Consider the following 17,357-nt stretch of genomic DNA (forward strand, 5'->3'; position numbering starts at 1 on the left):
TCGTTTAGGCAGAATAAAGTTGGCATCATCATCATCATCATCATCATCACTGACTGTCGCTGTTGCAGTCTGGCAAACGTGGCGCATGGACAGTGCCGGGGCGCGCGCTTGTCACTGAGAAACCCAACTTCTGCCACACTAAGGCACGGCTTTTTCAGGAGGTTTTAGTCACTTTTCTTAAAAAAGACAAACACAAAATAACGTCGGCATTATTTTGAGGATGCTCGTCTCAACTTGGAATAGATGCTGCGCTGTGATGTTTCTAGTGGCTTCTCTCGGGACAGGGGCATCACAGGTCTCAGAGGCGCGCCCAAAAGCAAACTCCATCAAGCCTGGCCACTGGGAAGAGACGCCAATACCGGCTACAAACCGCTCTGCAGCTGTCACCAAGAAGCACAACATCTTTCCGCAGGTAAGTTCGCCTTTCTTCTCATAAACTGGGTGGAAAAGGTGAAATGAGACGCGCGTCGCGTCTTTACGCAATTGGTTACTAAACTAAAGATTAGTGCTAATAAAACTATGACTACATCAAAGTTTCATAATGTTTATTTTTTTTCACTACAAGTGAGTAAAAAAGAAATATAAGCCTTAAAACAAGCTCCCTCTCATGTGTGAATCGTTATTGGAAATTGCGAGGATTTGGACCCCTCATAAACCCTAATTGCCTTTCAAACCTGACGCCACAGTCGGGTGTTGTGCACTTCCACAGTAAATCATTAATGCCAGCAGAAATGTGAGAAAAAGTTAACACTTGGGGTAATTTTCTGTCTGGGTCTAAGTGTCATTAAAGTGGTCCAGACGCTTGCTGGGATTATGAGATTCTCTTGGGCCTCTGAGGGATATTCTTACAAACCACTTAATACCCACTCAAAAAGTTATCAATCCATGCTGTTCCAACAAAGTGCCACAATGCTTCAATTTGACGACAAACAGGGAATTCAATAGCTGTGAATAGCATATTAATGGGTTTTCTTTACTAAATTAGACAAGAATACTGCTCTTGCTTGGCCAAGAACATTTCCTGTAGGCTATATATCATCGCTTAGGCATGATTAGTGTAAAAATAATTTCTCTTGTAAAATATTAATTTGCTGGAAAGTATCACATCTAACCTAATTCTTATAAACAATCTGTTGCACTCAGACTGGCTGAAGATGCCTCCCTGTAACGTTTTGAGCAGCAGATGGCACTATCACATCTCCATCACATCTCTAACAGCAGACAGCCTGTCCATCAGCCCGCTGACATACCCTTGTCGTTATGTGAAGTCTCAGCCCTCTGCAATGTCATTTGCTATGGGGGTAAAGTATTGTATATATGTGAGGTGTGTAGTGCCGAGAGCAAGGGCATTCAGCTCAGACAGAAGAATTATGGAAAAGCCACACTCTCTCCTTTGTGGGGTGTGGAGATCCAACCTCAACCTACACTGCCAAACCTCAATTTGAAAGCCTGCTTACATCTTTGCCATTGCTATAATCTGGAGTGGTTTGGAAAAGTGGACTGAGGGGAAACAATATGAGTGTGGAGAGACCACGAAAATGGCATGATGTATTTTGTCCAAATGAAGATGGCCAATAGCTTTAATGGCTGAATAGGGTTAAATATTATGCATATTATACATTCTTTATTTTTAAAGCTTCACTGACCTCCTGCCTTACATCATGCAGTGACTTTAAATGAGATTAATAAATTTCACATAGTATGTTTACTCTCTTCCTGTTTCTGCCATGGCAAAATGTGCAGTAGATTTCATTTAGCAGCTATCAGCAACCTTTGCATTACTTTTTCTTTGATTATCTAATTAAGTAGCCCTCAAATACATCCAAAGCACAGAACACTGGCATTTTCTTTCTTAAAAAAAAGTTCATAGTGGGCAAAATATCCAAAACCATTTAATCTGCTGATGAAAGTTTTGAAGAAGGACGTAAAAAAAAAAAAAAAACCAGCTAAAATTCCTTTTTTTGTAAACACATTAAAGGGAACCTTGATGCTGATTTGTTACAAACATTACCGGCTTGTTCAGATTTGGGAGGAGTGGTTGACAGATAAGGATGCCTTGTAAAAATCTGCAGCAAAAAGTGTGATGGTGAACTTGCCATCAACCACCAAGACCATGAACTATTACATGAGGATAAACAGCAGCGTGAGGCACTTTGAGGTACTAAAACTCCCTCATACTAGTCTAGAACATGTGCAAAACTAGATGAGAGCTTCTCAAAAAAATGCCCTCATTTGATTTCATTTAAATATAGCAAATTATTGAGGGAGACAATCCAGCTACCCTGGTTTAGACAAGAGGCTGCTGCAGGAAACCAGATGTTATTTGGAGTTGTGTCTATTAGATTAGAAATGTCGACACCTTAATGTGCCTTCATCTCCCTTTATCTGCTGACAAGGTTTGTGGATAAGTTTGACATTAACCTACAAACTAATCCAGGTTTAAACTATTTCTCCATGTTCAGTAGCGGTGAAAGTTTCATTCCTCTAATATCAGCTTGACTAGAGTTAAACTGATGTATCAAAACTTCAGACCTTGACAATCAGTGCTCATGGATAGTACAAACAGAGGAACAACAGCTCTGTAAGTCAGCCTTTCTCTCTATTTAACCTCCCAAACACAAAAATGACTGTTCAGTTTTTTTGATGAGCAGAGAAACTAAAAGAAAATCCAGGGAGATGTGTGCCTGCTAATTAACACTGGCTTCACTTTGTCTTCCAGCCTGAGAGAATTTTAATGCCTTACGATGGAAACTTTAGAGCCCTCATGTGCGGTGGTTCCAGCCCCATGGCCCCGCGGTGAGAGTGGAAAGCCGTGAACATCTAACTCGGCAGGATTACACCTTTTACAGCAAACACATCTCCTAGATTACCATCAAGAGCTTTTCCTCTTTGCCTTGATATTCTTTGAAGAAATGCCTTTTTTTGTGTCCATCGAGTAAGAGCAGCTCAGAATGTATACTTAACATAAGGAGGGTCTAGATTTTGGAGACTCAGGATTTTAGTCCTCAAAGTGATGTGGCTATAAACACATGTGTTTTGCGTGATGAGAGACGCCAAGTTGTGTTTGAAGACATGGTTTGTGTGAGTGAGTTGTGCACAGTCATCCCTATGTTATCTGATACAGGCTGTCTGTGCTTTCAGGGCATATGAAGTCTGTTTATATAGTGACATTGTTTATTTGACTCCTTAAGGCCCCGGCCACTCATTAACACCATTCAGAGCTTCAGGTTACGAGCTGAAGCTCTGAAGGTCATGTGCAATCATAAGACACAGAGCAGAAAATGTGACTGTAAAGAACAGATTTGTAACCAAATCCTTGTTGTGCTTCTTTAAAAAAAAAAAAAAAAAAAAAAAAACAACAAAAAAAAAACTAGCAATCAAACAAACAAAAAAACCAAACAAATGAACAAAAAAAGACCTAATGGCAGAAAAGAATAGTGTAGGAAAAGTTCTCTTTCTTATTATTTGTTACATACTGGAAATGACAGTGTAATGAAGGCACTTATAGCTGTAGGTAGTTAAAAGGTATATTATAAGTCATGGTTCATAGAAGCAATCTTTGCCATATGCTGAGGACACCTTTTTAGGACATTCTACTTAGTATTTTCATTGGTGATCCTGTCAGAATCGAAAATGGACCATCATAGCATGATTAGCTAAGTCATATTTTAAAGCTTTAAAGGCAACAACACTCAGTGAATGAGCAGTGTTAGGAGAAGAGTTCGGCAGATACCACAGAGTGGCCTGAATAAGTTCAAAGGTGATTATGCTTTGAGGCTGAAATGATCATGTTCACAGCTTTTCTGTAGTCTGGGCTGATAGAGAGGTTTGTCTTTTTGATTGACCCTATCTGTGTTAAGAAATGATCAAATTCTATTTTATTTTCATTTAACTCATTTCGGTGTTTGTTCCATTTTGTTGTTTGTGTTTTTTTATTTTGTAAAATGGGGAGTATTACTGTATAACTGTATTTACAGAGATGACAGGAAGAGGTTATGATTTTCAGAGATATGCTGTAGTAATAAAGTGTTAATAAATGACAGACAGATAGCTCTTTCAATGCTACATTAGGATGTGAATGTAGTGTCCCACTTTTATTTGCAGTAGTTAAGTTGTATTCACACCAGGATAGTCTGCTAGACTTGATCTGATTTGGGACTTGATTCAGCTGGGAGAGTGTGATATTATTCTAGAACGAGACTGTGCTGCACTAATCAAACCACTTAACAAGCTTTTTCAATATTTCATCCTGCTTGTTCATTAACTGATTAAGGCAGAACAATTTTTTTTCAGTACTTAGCAGCTAAATATGGAGCTGCATCAGATGTTGGCTGTCTTGGGTTGATCAGAATTATATCAGAACTTTTACCTTGTCTAACCACAAGCTATTTCTCTCATCAAGAGTAGGGCAGTATTGAAGTAGAGATGATTAAATTGTGGAAAAAATTGATTAAAAAAAAAAAAGAAGAAAAGTTACAGTGAAAGCAAAAAAGCTGAAACAGTTGTGCAAGACTGGGGTCAAACTAACAATCTTAGCATTTTTACAACAGTAAAAGTCCTTAGATTTATGCCAACCACCATATGTGTTATCCCTCATATGTGTTTTGTGGAAGTCAACAATGTCTTGAGCACATTTTCCAACATCAGCATATTTTCCAGTTATCACAAGCTGATAAATGATCAGTAACATAATGAAAAAAACAGCATCATAGTTAGGAAACAAGCCACAAAATCCCAGTGAATGCATGATGAGTGTTTTGAAACTGTAACATTTTAACTGTAGATATTTAAATGTAGATATTACCCATTTTTACATCACCCTGACATGACCCTGTAGTGCATCCACAGCTGTCTCACTGCTCTGTACTTTCAGCTGGAAGCTGGAAACACACAACAGTTTTGCATTTTAAAGTTTGACCTCCAGTTTAACTCATTGAGCCATCCTTCATTTAACATATAGGAAATATGCTTTTATTATAATCACTGAGGTCACAGAAAGGTTTTGCCATTTAAATATTCATACACATAATTTAAATGTACATACATGCTCTTCGAAAATCTTACCGATTTATTGTTTTCTTTGCCGCTGTTAATTAGGAATAGATGTATCTAGATCTAAACATTCAGACTCAAGCGATGTGGTGAAGACATTCTCAGTGATATTTATATTCATTACAGAACACGTCCATGGAATTATATCAGCACTCAGGAATGACTGTACAGAGGTAAATAAGGGATCTCAAAGACTAGAAGTGAGGGTTCAAAGCTCTGTATATCCTGGAGTAAATCCCTTGTATATTGTTGCTCCCGCACATTTAAGGCGCCTCTTCAAAGCAACAGTGCATTACCAGCACGAGCGCAGCACAAGACGGGACCGGGGGCTTCCCTTATGGATCTCTGTCTGTCTCCTCCTTTATCATCTCACCAGCATATCAAGAGAGGATTCAGAGTACACAGTTTTAAACCCACTTCCTGTGCTGGATCCCAGGTCACGCTTTTATGTGCAAAAGCTGCCAAGGTAAAAATAAGGGAACAACAGAAAACAGATATGAGATGAGTAAGATGCATCCAAATGAAGCCCTGTCCCTCAGAAGTTGCAAACGAGGCATTTTAAAACATAACAGGATAAGGCCAGATTATCAGCTTTGGTTGTGGGGGTCAGGTTTGGGTTTCAAAGGGCTGTCTTGCAGGGGCCGTGATGGAAGAGGTGAGAATAGGTCTTTTTCTTCTTCTATTTCAGTCTTTCCTGCATATGTGCATTGCACTGTAATTGATTTGTAGCTGCTGCACTGCCAGAAAGACAGATCTGTATCAGACAAGGTCATATGAAGTGACCTTGCATGTGGTGGGACTCGTTTGTCTTTATACAGAAAAAAGTATATTTTTTGCTGCAGGGCGAAAAAAAAACCATCAGAAAAGAAAAGACAAGAAAAAGTTTGATCACAGCATATTTATAGTATATCCTCCATACAGCTATTTAAACCAATAATTTTCATCTATGTATTTAATTACTCTTAAACTATTAACTGTACTTTTGACCTGTGAAATAATAGCTTCACAAAATATATCCAGCAGGCTTACAGCAGCTATCAAGGGGTATGATTATTTGTCTTCTTTAAGGGGAGGAAGACCAACATAATGTCTGTGTAGCTTCAGGGCCAGTAGGTAATTATTGTGATGACAGGAAGCAGTGGGAGCAGTCAGCCTGGTTGTCTCCAAACACCAGTGCCTCAACCTCATTTGGCAGTTTGCTGGTTTATCTGAGAGTTAACACAATGCCAAAGACCAAAGATATCAAGATTATCCGTCGAGATATCTTGTTGTTCTCATAAATCTGGAATGAGTTATAAGGGTTACAATTTCCAAACAATTTGGAGTCCATTATTCTACACAAAGAAATAAGGAGCAGAAAACATTTAAGACAGTTGCCAATCTTCCTAGGAAATGCCTTGCCTTGAACGTAATCCCAAGGTTAAACTAATGAATTTCCAGAGAAATTACAGCGCAAAATATAAGAATTTACAGGCCTTACTATGTTAAATGTTAAATTTCTTGAGAAAACAAGAGAAATAAAGCTTGATTCTTGGGACAGATTGCAAAGAGAACGTCTCATCTTTCTAAAAAGAAAGAATGGCTGAGCTTGTGTTTACATAGAAGCATCTGACCAAACCACATAACTTGTGGCATAAAGTCCTTTAGACAGATGCAACAAAGTGGAAGGGGGAAAGGGAGGGAGTGGGACAGTTGTAACTGATAATGTTATAAGCTAACTAGTGCCAATGTAATTAGCCTACTGTAAAGTTAGCATCATAACATCTCGTTTGCTCTTCACCATCAATATCTTATTTGGAATTTCTAATCAACTTGTAAAATCTAACACAGCTTATCAGCACCTACTTGTCCTCTCTCTAGACTCATCACACAACAGTCTTGTCAGCTGCTGTAGAAGTTTACTTTAATATGGGTTTAACTAAGGAAATTTGATTAGGTTCACCTCTAGTCACTGCATTCTGCATGTTGTGTTAACTGTTGTCGGATGGCAGAATAGCCTGCTGCTGCTGTACTTCTGGAGGTGGCAACGAAGAATTTTGGCGTTGTCCATGTGACACTATTTAATTGTCTGCATTTTAAAGGTTGGGCACGAACAATATTACTATGGCAATGGTGCACCAGGCTGAATCATTGTTGGGGAAACACTTTTGATGAGACCCAAACAAACTGCATCAGCACAAACACTTCACACTTATAATGAGGGAATGTGGTGGAGAGCTGAGTGTGTTTCACCAGCACAGGACCTGGACACCTAGCAGTCATAGTCACAGTTGACTGAAATGAGGTCATGCAACATTACAATGATGCTGACCACAGCAGCTAATCTGGAGCAGAATGCCCAAAAAAGTTAAAAAAAAAAAAAAAAAGAGTCCAAATTTCAACCTGATTGAAATTCTTTGATGGGACTTTTAAGAGGTCTGTACATGAACAAGGAACGCGCAAACCTTAACGAGCCCTGTTAAGAAGAGTGCAACAAAATTCCTGCACAATGAGGAACTGATGACATCATACAGAAAATAACAATTTCAAGATATTGCTGCTAAAGATGATTATATCATGGGATGCGCTTAGTTTTTACACTCTGCTTCTGCCCCTTTGGCTTAACTTTAGTTAAAAAAATCAGTGGAATTATGGAAGAGTGTAATATTTAAAAAAGAAAAAAGTTAATTTTTGCTGTATTTAAGTAATCTTAACACTCAACAGAAAATCAAAGTAGTGGTGGGGCCGTCATACCTGGTAAGGACCATATTAAATTTTAGAATTAAAACAAAGTGAACCCCCCCCCCCGACCCGACTTTCTGTCAAAGGCTTAGCTTCTTCCTTCTTCTCATCAGTATATTATGTAAGACTCCTGATTACCTCTTTAACATCTATTAACTTCATGTTAATTAAAAACTATTTCAGATCCATAAAACATCAGGGCTTTGTTACTTTCATCAACATGTTCTGCATTTGCATTCAGGGAACTTGTCATAATGATGGATGATTCCTACTCATTATTCTTTGGCTGTTTCACTGCCTCCATGTGTTTCCAGCCTGAAAAAGCCAGAGTGGCAACCATCCAACACGTCTAATTTTCTGAAGCTCCAGCGAATGAGTAAGAACTTCTAATGTGCTGAAATATGAATATTGCTGATTTAAATAGCAGGTTACTTTTGTGTTCGAAATTGCGCTTGGTTTTTTTTTTTTTTGTTTCTCTTCTGTACAGCACGGCCTCTCATCCCTGCTAGCCTTTAAATTCCCAAAGTAGTCCCAAATTTGTTGTAGCTTTAATGATTTTACTGAGATTTTTCATGTCGACCGCTCTATGTTTGTCAGTGGTAAGCCACACTTAATCAGATCTGTCACTGCAGTGCCAGCTAAACGAGGATGTGGTACTGCTGGTGGTATGGCGGTTAGATTTCAATTTCAAGTCATTTTACTAATTTAAATGTATGACTAGGTGTTGTGTTGTACAAATCCCTGACATCTTTGATCATCTGTCACACCCTGATATGTAACTGAAAGACTTAAAATGAAACACGGATGTTCAGCAACTGGTGCAGCTGTGGTTGGAGTTTTATCATCTCGTCTGTCTTTCCTGCAGCTGTTCTGAACATCATTCATGCTTGATTAATTCAGTGCAAATTCATGCGATTGTTTTATGTGTCTGCAAAGTTGATTTGATTTGTGATACCATTCATGCCAAACTGTGCTGCTTCCTGCTCCAAGTCTAACGACAGGATTTGCATGCAAAAGGAATTAAATTCAGACGGTGGTTCCAGCGAACTTTCTCACTAGTGAGTACACAAATGTGGAAAAACTGGGTTAGCTTTCACGATATCTTTCAATCCCAGGACAGTGGATGTTGTGTTTGCTAAAGGGGCTTTTTCTTTTCTTTTCCCTGTTTGTGTTGATTTCAGCATACAAAAGGGAAAACGCCTAAAGGCTTCGTGAGGTCTTTTTTAGACTACACAGTACTTCTCAAACTTTTGGCAAAAAAAAAAGAAAGAAAACAAGAAATACTACATCGAAATTACTGCCGTGTTAATCCTGAAAAGTATGATTGCCCACTAAAATTACCCTGAGTAACGTCTTATTAAATCTCTGAACACTTTGAGGGAACTGGGAAAAACCGAAGTAGTGCTATTGGGTTGATACAACATGGGTGGAAAGCATTTAGTTTTAGCTTTTAAAACAACAGAGCCCTTTTTTGTGAAAGTTGTACAAGCAACATTTATTTTCAGAAAGAACTCAACTGTTCTGGGGGGAAGGCAGCAATTTGATACATTTCTATAAAAGTTAGAGACATGTTGGGGTTTTTATATTGTAACAACCAACTCTGAAACAATTAAAGAACTCTTAGTTGGATCATTACACATTTCTCTGGCCTGGTTCCTTTAAACACAAGATTCATAGTTCTCCAGTGGCAATGATTCACAATTATTGTTTAAAAATAAAGATAAATTAGCTTGCATAAGATTTACTTTGATTTCTTTCCTCTTTGATAATACACAATGGTCATAAATCAAAGCACAATAAATACATCCAGTCAGCTCTTCAGCCCAATCTGTCCTGGGTTCAGTAATAACTTCACTTGCACACAAACTCTCTTTTTTTGTAAGGAAATGAGGATATGAACGAATGGAAGCAAAAAAAATCCAGTTAGAGGTCTGCCAAGTGTGCTTATTTTCAGACAGTAGAGAGCAAAGGGCTCAAATGCACATGTATCTACTGAATTTTGTTGTTCCACATATGGTAGAGCTGCATTTAGAATCAGAGAAGCACAGTACAGAAATCTGTAGGTGTAAGTTGGGTACAGCTGTGTTGTGATCAGCTACCTTGACCAGTTATACCTTATGTGAAGCAGCCTTCAGTAATTTAGTTCCAGATGAGGATAAATGCTGGTTGGTTATTTAATTAAGCTGGGAGAACATTAAACGTGCATCTCCCAGTTGAACACTCTTCCTTACCAAATAATTAGAAACAAAATTATGACTTGTGTGGACTCTAAGCCCTTTTGGCAATTCTTGGTCAACAATTTTCTTTTAACATAAAACTCATGTAGAACCTCAACCCTTTTAAGTACAGTCACAATGGAGATCTTATCTTTTTTTTTAGGGCAGCCTCAGTCATCAGATTATGCAGGTAAAATTCTGTCAAATGAATGTATAGATATAGCACCATGGAGGCCAACTAAATACACAAAACAGAATTTATTAATAGCAACACTTTGCCGTAACATGAAACACTCAGACAACTCTGAACTCTGCCATGCCATTGTAATTTTCTATCATTGCCAGTGAGAGGCATTACTTTTCAGTTGGAAGTGCTAATGGAAAAATATCCCTAAATCTTCATAGTAAAGAATCTTTTTTTATTAAAAATTCTGGATCTAGGTGGAGAGCCAGTCCCCCTCAAAATCTAATCACTTGTTCTTTATTCCATTTTTAAGATTTTGTTCAAATGTCATTAAAATCCATCCATACCTTTTTTGTTGTTCTTAACAAAAAGACCGACAAACCAACACCACCGAATACAGAAGAAGTAACACACAGATCAACAGTCATCAAGCTTTTTCTCATCTGCGTATCATTCTGTCTAGTCTTAGTTTTTGAAGAGTAAAGAGTGGTGTTGGAGCAAACACACATTTGGGACTGTTTATGTATTTTCATCCAGGCATCTTTTGCTATTTATAGTTATTTGTGTTACCATAAAATGAACTATTATCCTCAACAAACCAACTCCAACTCAGCTCCCTTTTAGTACATCAAAAGTTTATTTTCTGTATTCTAGTGATATTCCATTTATTCTTTTCAGACATACATATATGTTTTTTGTCACTTGTTGAACTTGGCTACATTTGATTGAACATTTTCAATACTTAAAGTTGTCTAGTTTGTCCAAAGTTTTTGGACTCACCCTCTTCTCGTCATATATCATTCATCATGACAGGTTATTAGCTTTCTGAGTTGCAGGTCTTATCACCTTTATGTTAATGAAATCTTGCAATGAAATTTGTTCAAATCTGGGCTGAACAAATGATCTAGCTTTATTAATTCTTTAATATTAAGTCAATAACTACCCGGACTTTATCATTAAAATGCAAAGAACTTTAATCATGTTAGTGCAATTCTTGAGACAATTTCTCTTTTTTCCAGGCTTCTCTGTCCGGGTGATAGTCAAAGACAGGGGGTCATCACAGGATTATTTTGATGCAGTTTTTATTTGTCTGAACAAATGATCTTTAACTAGTTTAAAAGGTGAAGTAGTTTCTAATATATTTTAGACTTTTTTTTTTTTTTAAATCATTCTGAAGTTCATCTGGCCAGTGATATTTGGTGGGTCCTCGGATTACACTAAAAAACTAAAGTTGTGCCTCTCAAGAACAGGTCCCAAGACAAACACTGTCAGACATCACTGCCACACGCTCTCATGCATACTTTATATCAGCTTTATTTTTAGGCAATATATCTAACATGGCGACAGTGGGGGGAGATCATGATAACCCATAGAGACATAAAAATGTGGGTTCCGTTTTGTACAGATTCGCACAACCCCACTGTCACAAGTTCTGCCATTTCTGCTGTCTTCTTCTTCTGTCTTTTCCTTCTTTGTTCCTTTCACTGGTTGCCCATAAGTTATAATGTTTAACACTGTCCCTAATGGTTTACAGGGGTATTTCTCAGTTTACTGTATTTGGATATACATCTGTAAGCCCTACGAGTGTACTGAAGTGTGCGGGACAATATGCAGAGGAAGGTGGCATCGTCCATATGCATATTAGTATTTAAAGTTGAGAATGAATGTCTGCATTTAGAAGACTTCAACGTGTTATGATGTCTTCTCATGACTTTTATTATGATTTTCTACGGTTTAAATCAGGTAAATAAATCCACTTTGTTTTTGCTCTCTCTCAGCAGGTGTATCCATGCAGTAATGACAAGGAGTGCGGCATGGGTAGTTACTGCCACAGCCCTCAACAGGCTTCGTCTCGCTGCCTCTCGTGCCGCAAGAAGAAGAGGCGCTGCCACCGCGATGCCATGTGCTGTCCTGGGAACCACTGCAGTAGCTGTGAGTTTGCATGATGATTTCACTGTTTCTTTTAAGTTTGAATTTTATTATGAGTTCAGTGCAAAATTGAGCTTTATTCCCTCGATGTTGGAGAATGTTGGAGAATAACTTACATGTTTGAGATCAGATGCAGCAGTATTAATAATAGTATTACTAATAATAATAATAGTATTGTCATGTAAACCGCTAAGTTAATTCCGGTCGTTCTGCACATGCTCGTTACCTTGTCCTGTCCCGATGACGCGCATTGTTTTGCCTCCAGTGTTTGGTGGTCTTTCTTTCTTCTCCTTCTCAGTTGCTGCAAAAAGTGTAGTATGCTCGTGTTGATCTGCTACTTCAAAATTATAATAGAAATAGCGGCGAAACTGGTACTTATTAAGTAGTTTTTACAAGTTAATACTGAAAAAACGAGAAGCAGGGAGCGAACTTTGTTATTTTCCGGTATACATCATACGTCACGTGCATCCTTTGTCCAATCAGAACCCTTCCCAACACACCGCTCTAAAGAGGAATTAAGTAAGGATGTGTTTCATGCAAACCTCCATTTGGAATTATTATTTTCATGTGAACTCATAGGAGAATATGTTAATCCCAAATTATTTAATTCCGAATCACTACGAATTAAAAAACATCATGTAACCGTACCCATTGTGCAGAACTTGATGGGCTGTTATATACACTTGATTTGATTCAGGAATGTTGAAGCAGGAAAACAAAGAAAAACCTGCCAGAGCATGGATTGAGTGAAAGACGCTGAACAAGGAGAAATTTCTAAACTTTTGTATGACATTATAGCCCAGAGGTTTAACATCAATAGTTAACATGTTGGCGTGTGTTTTCAGAAATAAGAAGTTTAAATAGTCTTGATGTCTCTCGAGGCTACGTTGAGGCTTAAGTAAACATACAGTTTAAATGATCATCTCCTGAAAAGCAACATTAAGGAGTCACTAAAACTGCATTTCAATATAGTGCATATCAATACCTGATATTGTCTGCATGTGTGAGACGTTAAATGGACTTAACACCTTGATGGACTTGATGAGGAAAATTGCTCACGGTCAGATGTAGAAGAACTCAGTTAAAGTTTGGAAAGAAACCTGAGCCTGCTTTGATGTGATGCAGCTCCATGTTTACCTGTTATGTGATAGAGACCAAAGTTCACCTGCATTTGTCTTTTCCCTCTGTTATTGTGTTGTTGTTGGTGCAGTGGAAGAGAGAGGGACATGTTTAAACTGATTTCATTTAGCCTGAAAAGGGGAATGTGAACACACTATCAGACTGGAAGAATAATGCAACCCCCAACTGAATCAAATCCCTAATCGGGTCTATTGGCAATCCTTGTCTGAGAGCACCTTTAAAGGTATCAGTATTTATTCCAATAAGCCATAAAGTCAGGTAAATGGGACAGAAAGGTGGAAAGTAGAAGGACTCAGATCAGGGAGTAGAGTACTACCATACCACAGAAAAGAATGGATTGGCGTATATTACAAGACTTTTACAATCAAAAACATTTTATTAAATCAACAAAAGGTATACTCCAGTAAATAGTCAGTTCTAACAGTTTTTTTTTTCTCATTTAGATGCTTAAGCGCAATCTCAATGAAGTAGCTGTGATGTCGCCTGATCTTTGATGACTGGTGTGGAGAACTTACTGGGGTTCTATGATTTCATGGACTAGCATGCAGAGGCATTTTGTATGTCCCATGACATGATCAATTATGGTCATTCACCCAATGAAGAGTTAAAATGTTGCTAGAGCAAAGTACCCATCTGACATTTGAATTGGTCAAAATAGCAATACTTTAATAACCTTTTTTTCTGTCACTTCTCTTTTTATGTGCAGATACTTGTGTCCCCATGTCAGAGAGTGTACTCTCGCCTCACATTCCAGCTTTAGATGAGCACAACAAACTCTCCACCAAAGACCACAACTGGAGGAAGAATGGGAAAGCAAAAGCCAGACCTTCCCTTAAAGGTTAGATGTTTCTTTGTAAAATGCTATTTCCAAACATATCCAGTGGAAACATATTGATTATTGTTTGATGTAATCTTTGCTGAAGTTGGTATCAGAGGCTGAATCAGCTTGTTGTTCACTCTCTGCATGTCTTCAAGAGTTCATGGGCAATGTCAGTCCACAAACTATGTTGATAATTGGCCCTCTGCTCATGTGTCGGTGATGGTGCGCCCAAAACATTATGTGGGGAGCCAAGAAGAAACCACAATGTCTTTGCTGTTTCTGCACCTACATGAAGCCATACAAACAGTTTCACTGACAGCAGCACACATTGTGTGACACACAAGTAAAAACCACAGTATGCAGGGCTGGCACATTTATTCCTAATAACTCACTGAGACTCCTGCTTGTCGTTCATGTCACCTGATTTAACTTAATGTAATGGGCTTTCCATAAAGTAATGAGACATTCTGAATGCACCCTGAGGACAGCAGGCTGCAAAGCTGAGATCAGTGTAAAGTAACAGCACTGCTTTAATGTGCAATAAATTTTGCCCATTTGCTTTTATTTATGCTTGGCTTACTCCCACTCCTTAAACAGTACACAAAAAGAAATTAAGGTTTTATTTCTTTACCCGAAGGTACAATTTTTCAAAAAGTACCCCGCAAGGTACAGAAATGGTCCTTGAGGCAAAAAATGTGGACCTTGTTTATCTCTAGAGCTGCAAAATTGTCTGAGACAACTGAGTTTATATAATTACATTGTAATAATCATAAGGTTTTGGCTAATGGACTATATCTTTAATAGTGTAGGCTGGAAGGTGATGTGATGGTTTATACTTTTGTCTCCTAGTGGAATCTAAGCTATGCAGGGGTGGAGGTGGGCACTCCAACTTCCTTAGGCCAAAACATGAACATTGGGAGTAATTATTAATTGACTGTTTCCAATGGGCACATATCTTCAGCTGAACATATATATGTGTGTTCGCCCTCATAGGCCTGCAGAACTGATTTTTGCCAAAGTACATCCAAAAAGAAAAAACATACACCATTCTCCAAGGTACAATATTTGTGCCATGCTTTTTAGAGAAATTTCAGCTTGGCTATCTTACAACCATTCCTGTACCTTGATTTCTTCATGCCACGCATCATGCAAGCTGGTGCTTGAGAAAAATCATGGCTGTTACAGTCCATTATGTTGATGGACACATTTAATATACTAGAAATTTTGAGATAGTTTGCTTTCTGCTTGCTAGTTGTCTAATATTATGCTTCCTTTGTCACAAACTTGCCCCCATACAACTCAATTTGAACTCAAATGAGAGGAAAGGGCTACATAAACAAATCCACATGGAAAATAGAAATGCTTAATGAACAGTCATCCTACAGTTCCTTTGCTTTCTTTATTTAAATGCTGTACAGCAAACTTTTTTTATGCTTCATGGATAAACAACTTCACAATTTCATGCAGGACCTTTGTGCGACTGATGAAGCATTTGTTTCTGTTTTACTAAGTGCTCATGTGCCAACTTAATGTCTAGTTTGGGGTTTTTTGTTTGCTGGTTTAGTCTGCTCATTAGTGTCTCTCGTTTCCTTCCGAAAGGACATGACGGTGACCGATGCTTGCGCTCATCCGATTGCACAGAGGGCTACTGCTGCGCCCGTCATTTCTGGAACAAAATCTGCAAACCGGTGCTCAGGCAGGGAGAGGTGTGCACCAAGCAGAGAAAGAAAGGCTCTCACGGCTTGGAAATCTTTCAGCGCTGCGACTGCGCCAAGGGCCTCTCCTGCAAGGTGTGGAAAGACGCCACCTCCTCATCCAAGTCCAGGCTCCACATATGCCAGAAGATCTGAAAGTGAGGCGGCTGCCGTCAGCATCGAGGCCTCTGTTTCCATCTGCCAGGGAAAGTTTTCTTTTTTTCTTTTTTCTAAAGAATTGGTTGTGGCTACATTGAAAAGGAGCAAAAGACAGAGACTAACAAGAGACAAAAGCGATCGGTGGGTTTGGAGTTCGCTTTATAGAGAGAAGAAAATAAATGGGAATGCTTTAATGTGTTTGCTGTGAGTGGTACAGTACAGCGCCCACCCTCAAACATGCATCCTCGCACACACATAAACACACACCTCACAGCTTTGAGAGAGCAGTTAGCGTAAGCTGGGCTTGCTGAGAAACTAAATATATAAATAAAACACGTTCATATGAGATTCAGGGAGCCACAAAGTTAGCCAGTACATGCTGTGATGTGATTATTTACAAGGATGCAACTCACATAGTAGTCTTACATCAAGGCACAATTAATAACATTCAAACAGAAAGACCATGTGCAGATATGAAATGTTCTTTATTAAACAAAACCAGTTAGTGTAAAAGCTTTAATATTTAATATTCTGTTTCAATACTTGATGTTGTTTTTTTCAAATTCGCCTATTTTACTTTTCGTCTTGTTCATGTGCAGTCTCAAAGAATTCAACGAAACAAGACATTTACAATCAGTACCTGCACCCATTGCCTTTAAGACATTTAAAGAGCTTCATGTGATGCATCACATAAAATATTTGTAAAAAAGAACTTTATGCCGAAGTGATGAGCTTCATCTGGTGCATCAGTTCTTTGCCCTGTTTTAGCTACAAGAAGAGTGATAAGAAGAGTGTTTGTTGTGGAAACCTTATCTGTCGGGAACAGCTGAGATCTGCCGCGATACGACTGTGTAGGTTTAAACAGTCTGCAGTGAGGAAAGCTCTGCTGCAGACACCAGATGGAGAAAGGTCTGCTTTTCCAATCACATGAACAATATTCAAGGATATGAAGGAGCTGATTTTTTTTTTTTTTTTTGTTTCCATTAGCAAAGCCAGTAGAAATGGAGATGTGGGAATATTGATTACAAAAACGCTCCAGACAAACCTGATGCTTTCAAAGGCAAATTTGCAGTTTGGATCAAAGTTTCATTAAAGACTCACAACCTTGTATTAATTCTTTTTTAGATATTTCAGCATTTTTTAAATGTAATGTTGTGGAGTTTTATTTTGTTCTGGATGTGAATGCTTTTTCTTATAGTCTATCAAACTGCTCCTCATAATACCACCGTAATACCACATTGCCTCTTTTTGCCTTTAAATGTGTTTTTAAGCACCAACTTCATATATTTCGTAACCATCTGAAATATCAATAAGCTCTTTTCTTGTAAATAGATTGGAAACAATATATTTAAGAATCAATGTATATCATGTACATATAATAACATATGGATCCTAAATGGTACAGCTAAATGATGTAGATGAAAGAGGAATGGTGGCTGAAA

At 38.2% G+C, this 17,357-nt stretch overlaps 1 protein-coding gene across 1 annotated transcript; it reads left to right on the plus strand.

The window, feature by feature from the left end:
* Positions 1-220: 220 nt before the first annotated feature.
* Positions 221-15,912, plus strand: dkk2 (dickkopf WNT signaling pathway inhibitor 2; the record flags this gene model as incomplete). The annotated part of the gene is made up of 4 exons (XM_079264823.1): positions 221-412; positions 11,955-12,105; positions 13,949-14,080; positions 15,662-15,912. The coding sequence occupies 4 exons, from the start codon at positions 221-223 to the stop codon at positions 15,910-15,912; spliced, it is 726 nt and encodes a 241-aa protein (XP_079120949.1).
* Positions 15,913-17,357: the final 1,445 nt, after the last annotated feature.

Source organism: Telmatherina bonti, assembly GCF_933228915.1.
Source record: "Telmatherina bonti genome assembly, chromosome: 3".
In the NCBI taxonomy this organism is placed as follows: Eukaryota; Metazoa; Chordata; class Actinopteri; order Atheriniformes; family Telmatherinidae; genus Telmatherina; species Telmatherina bonti.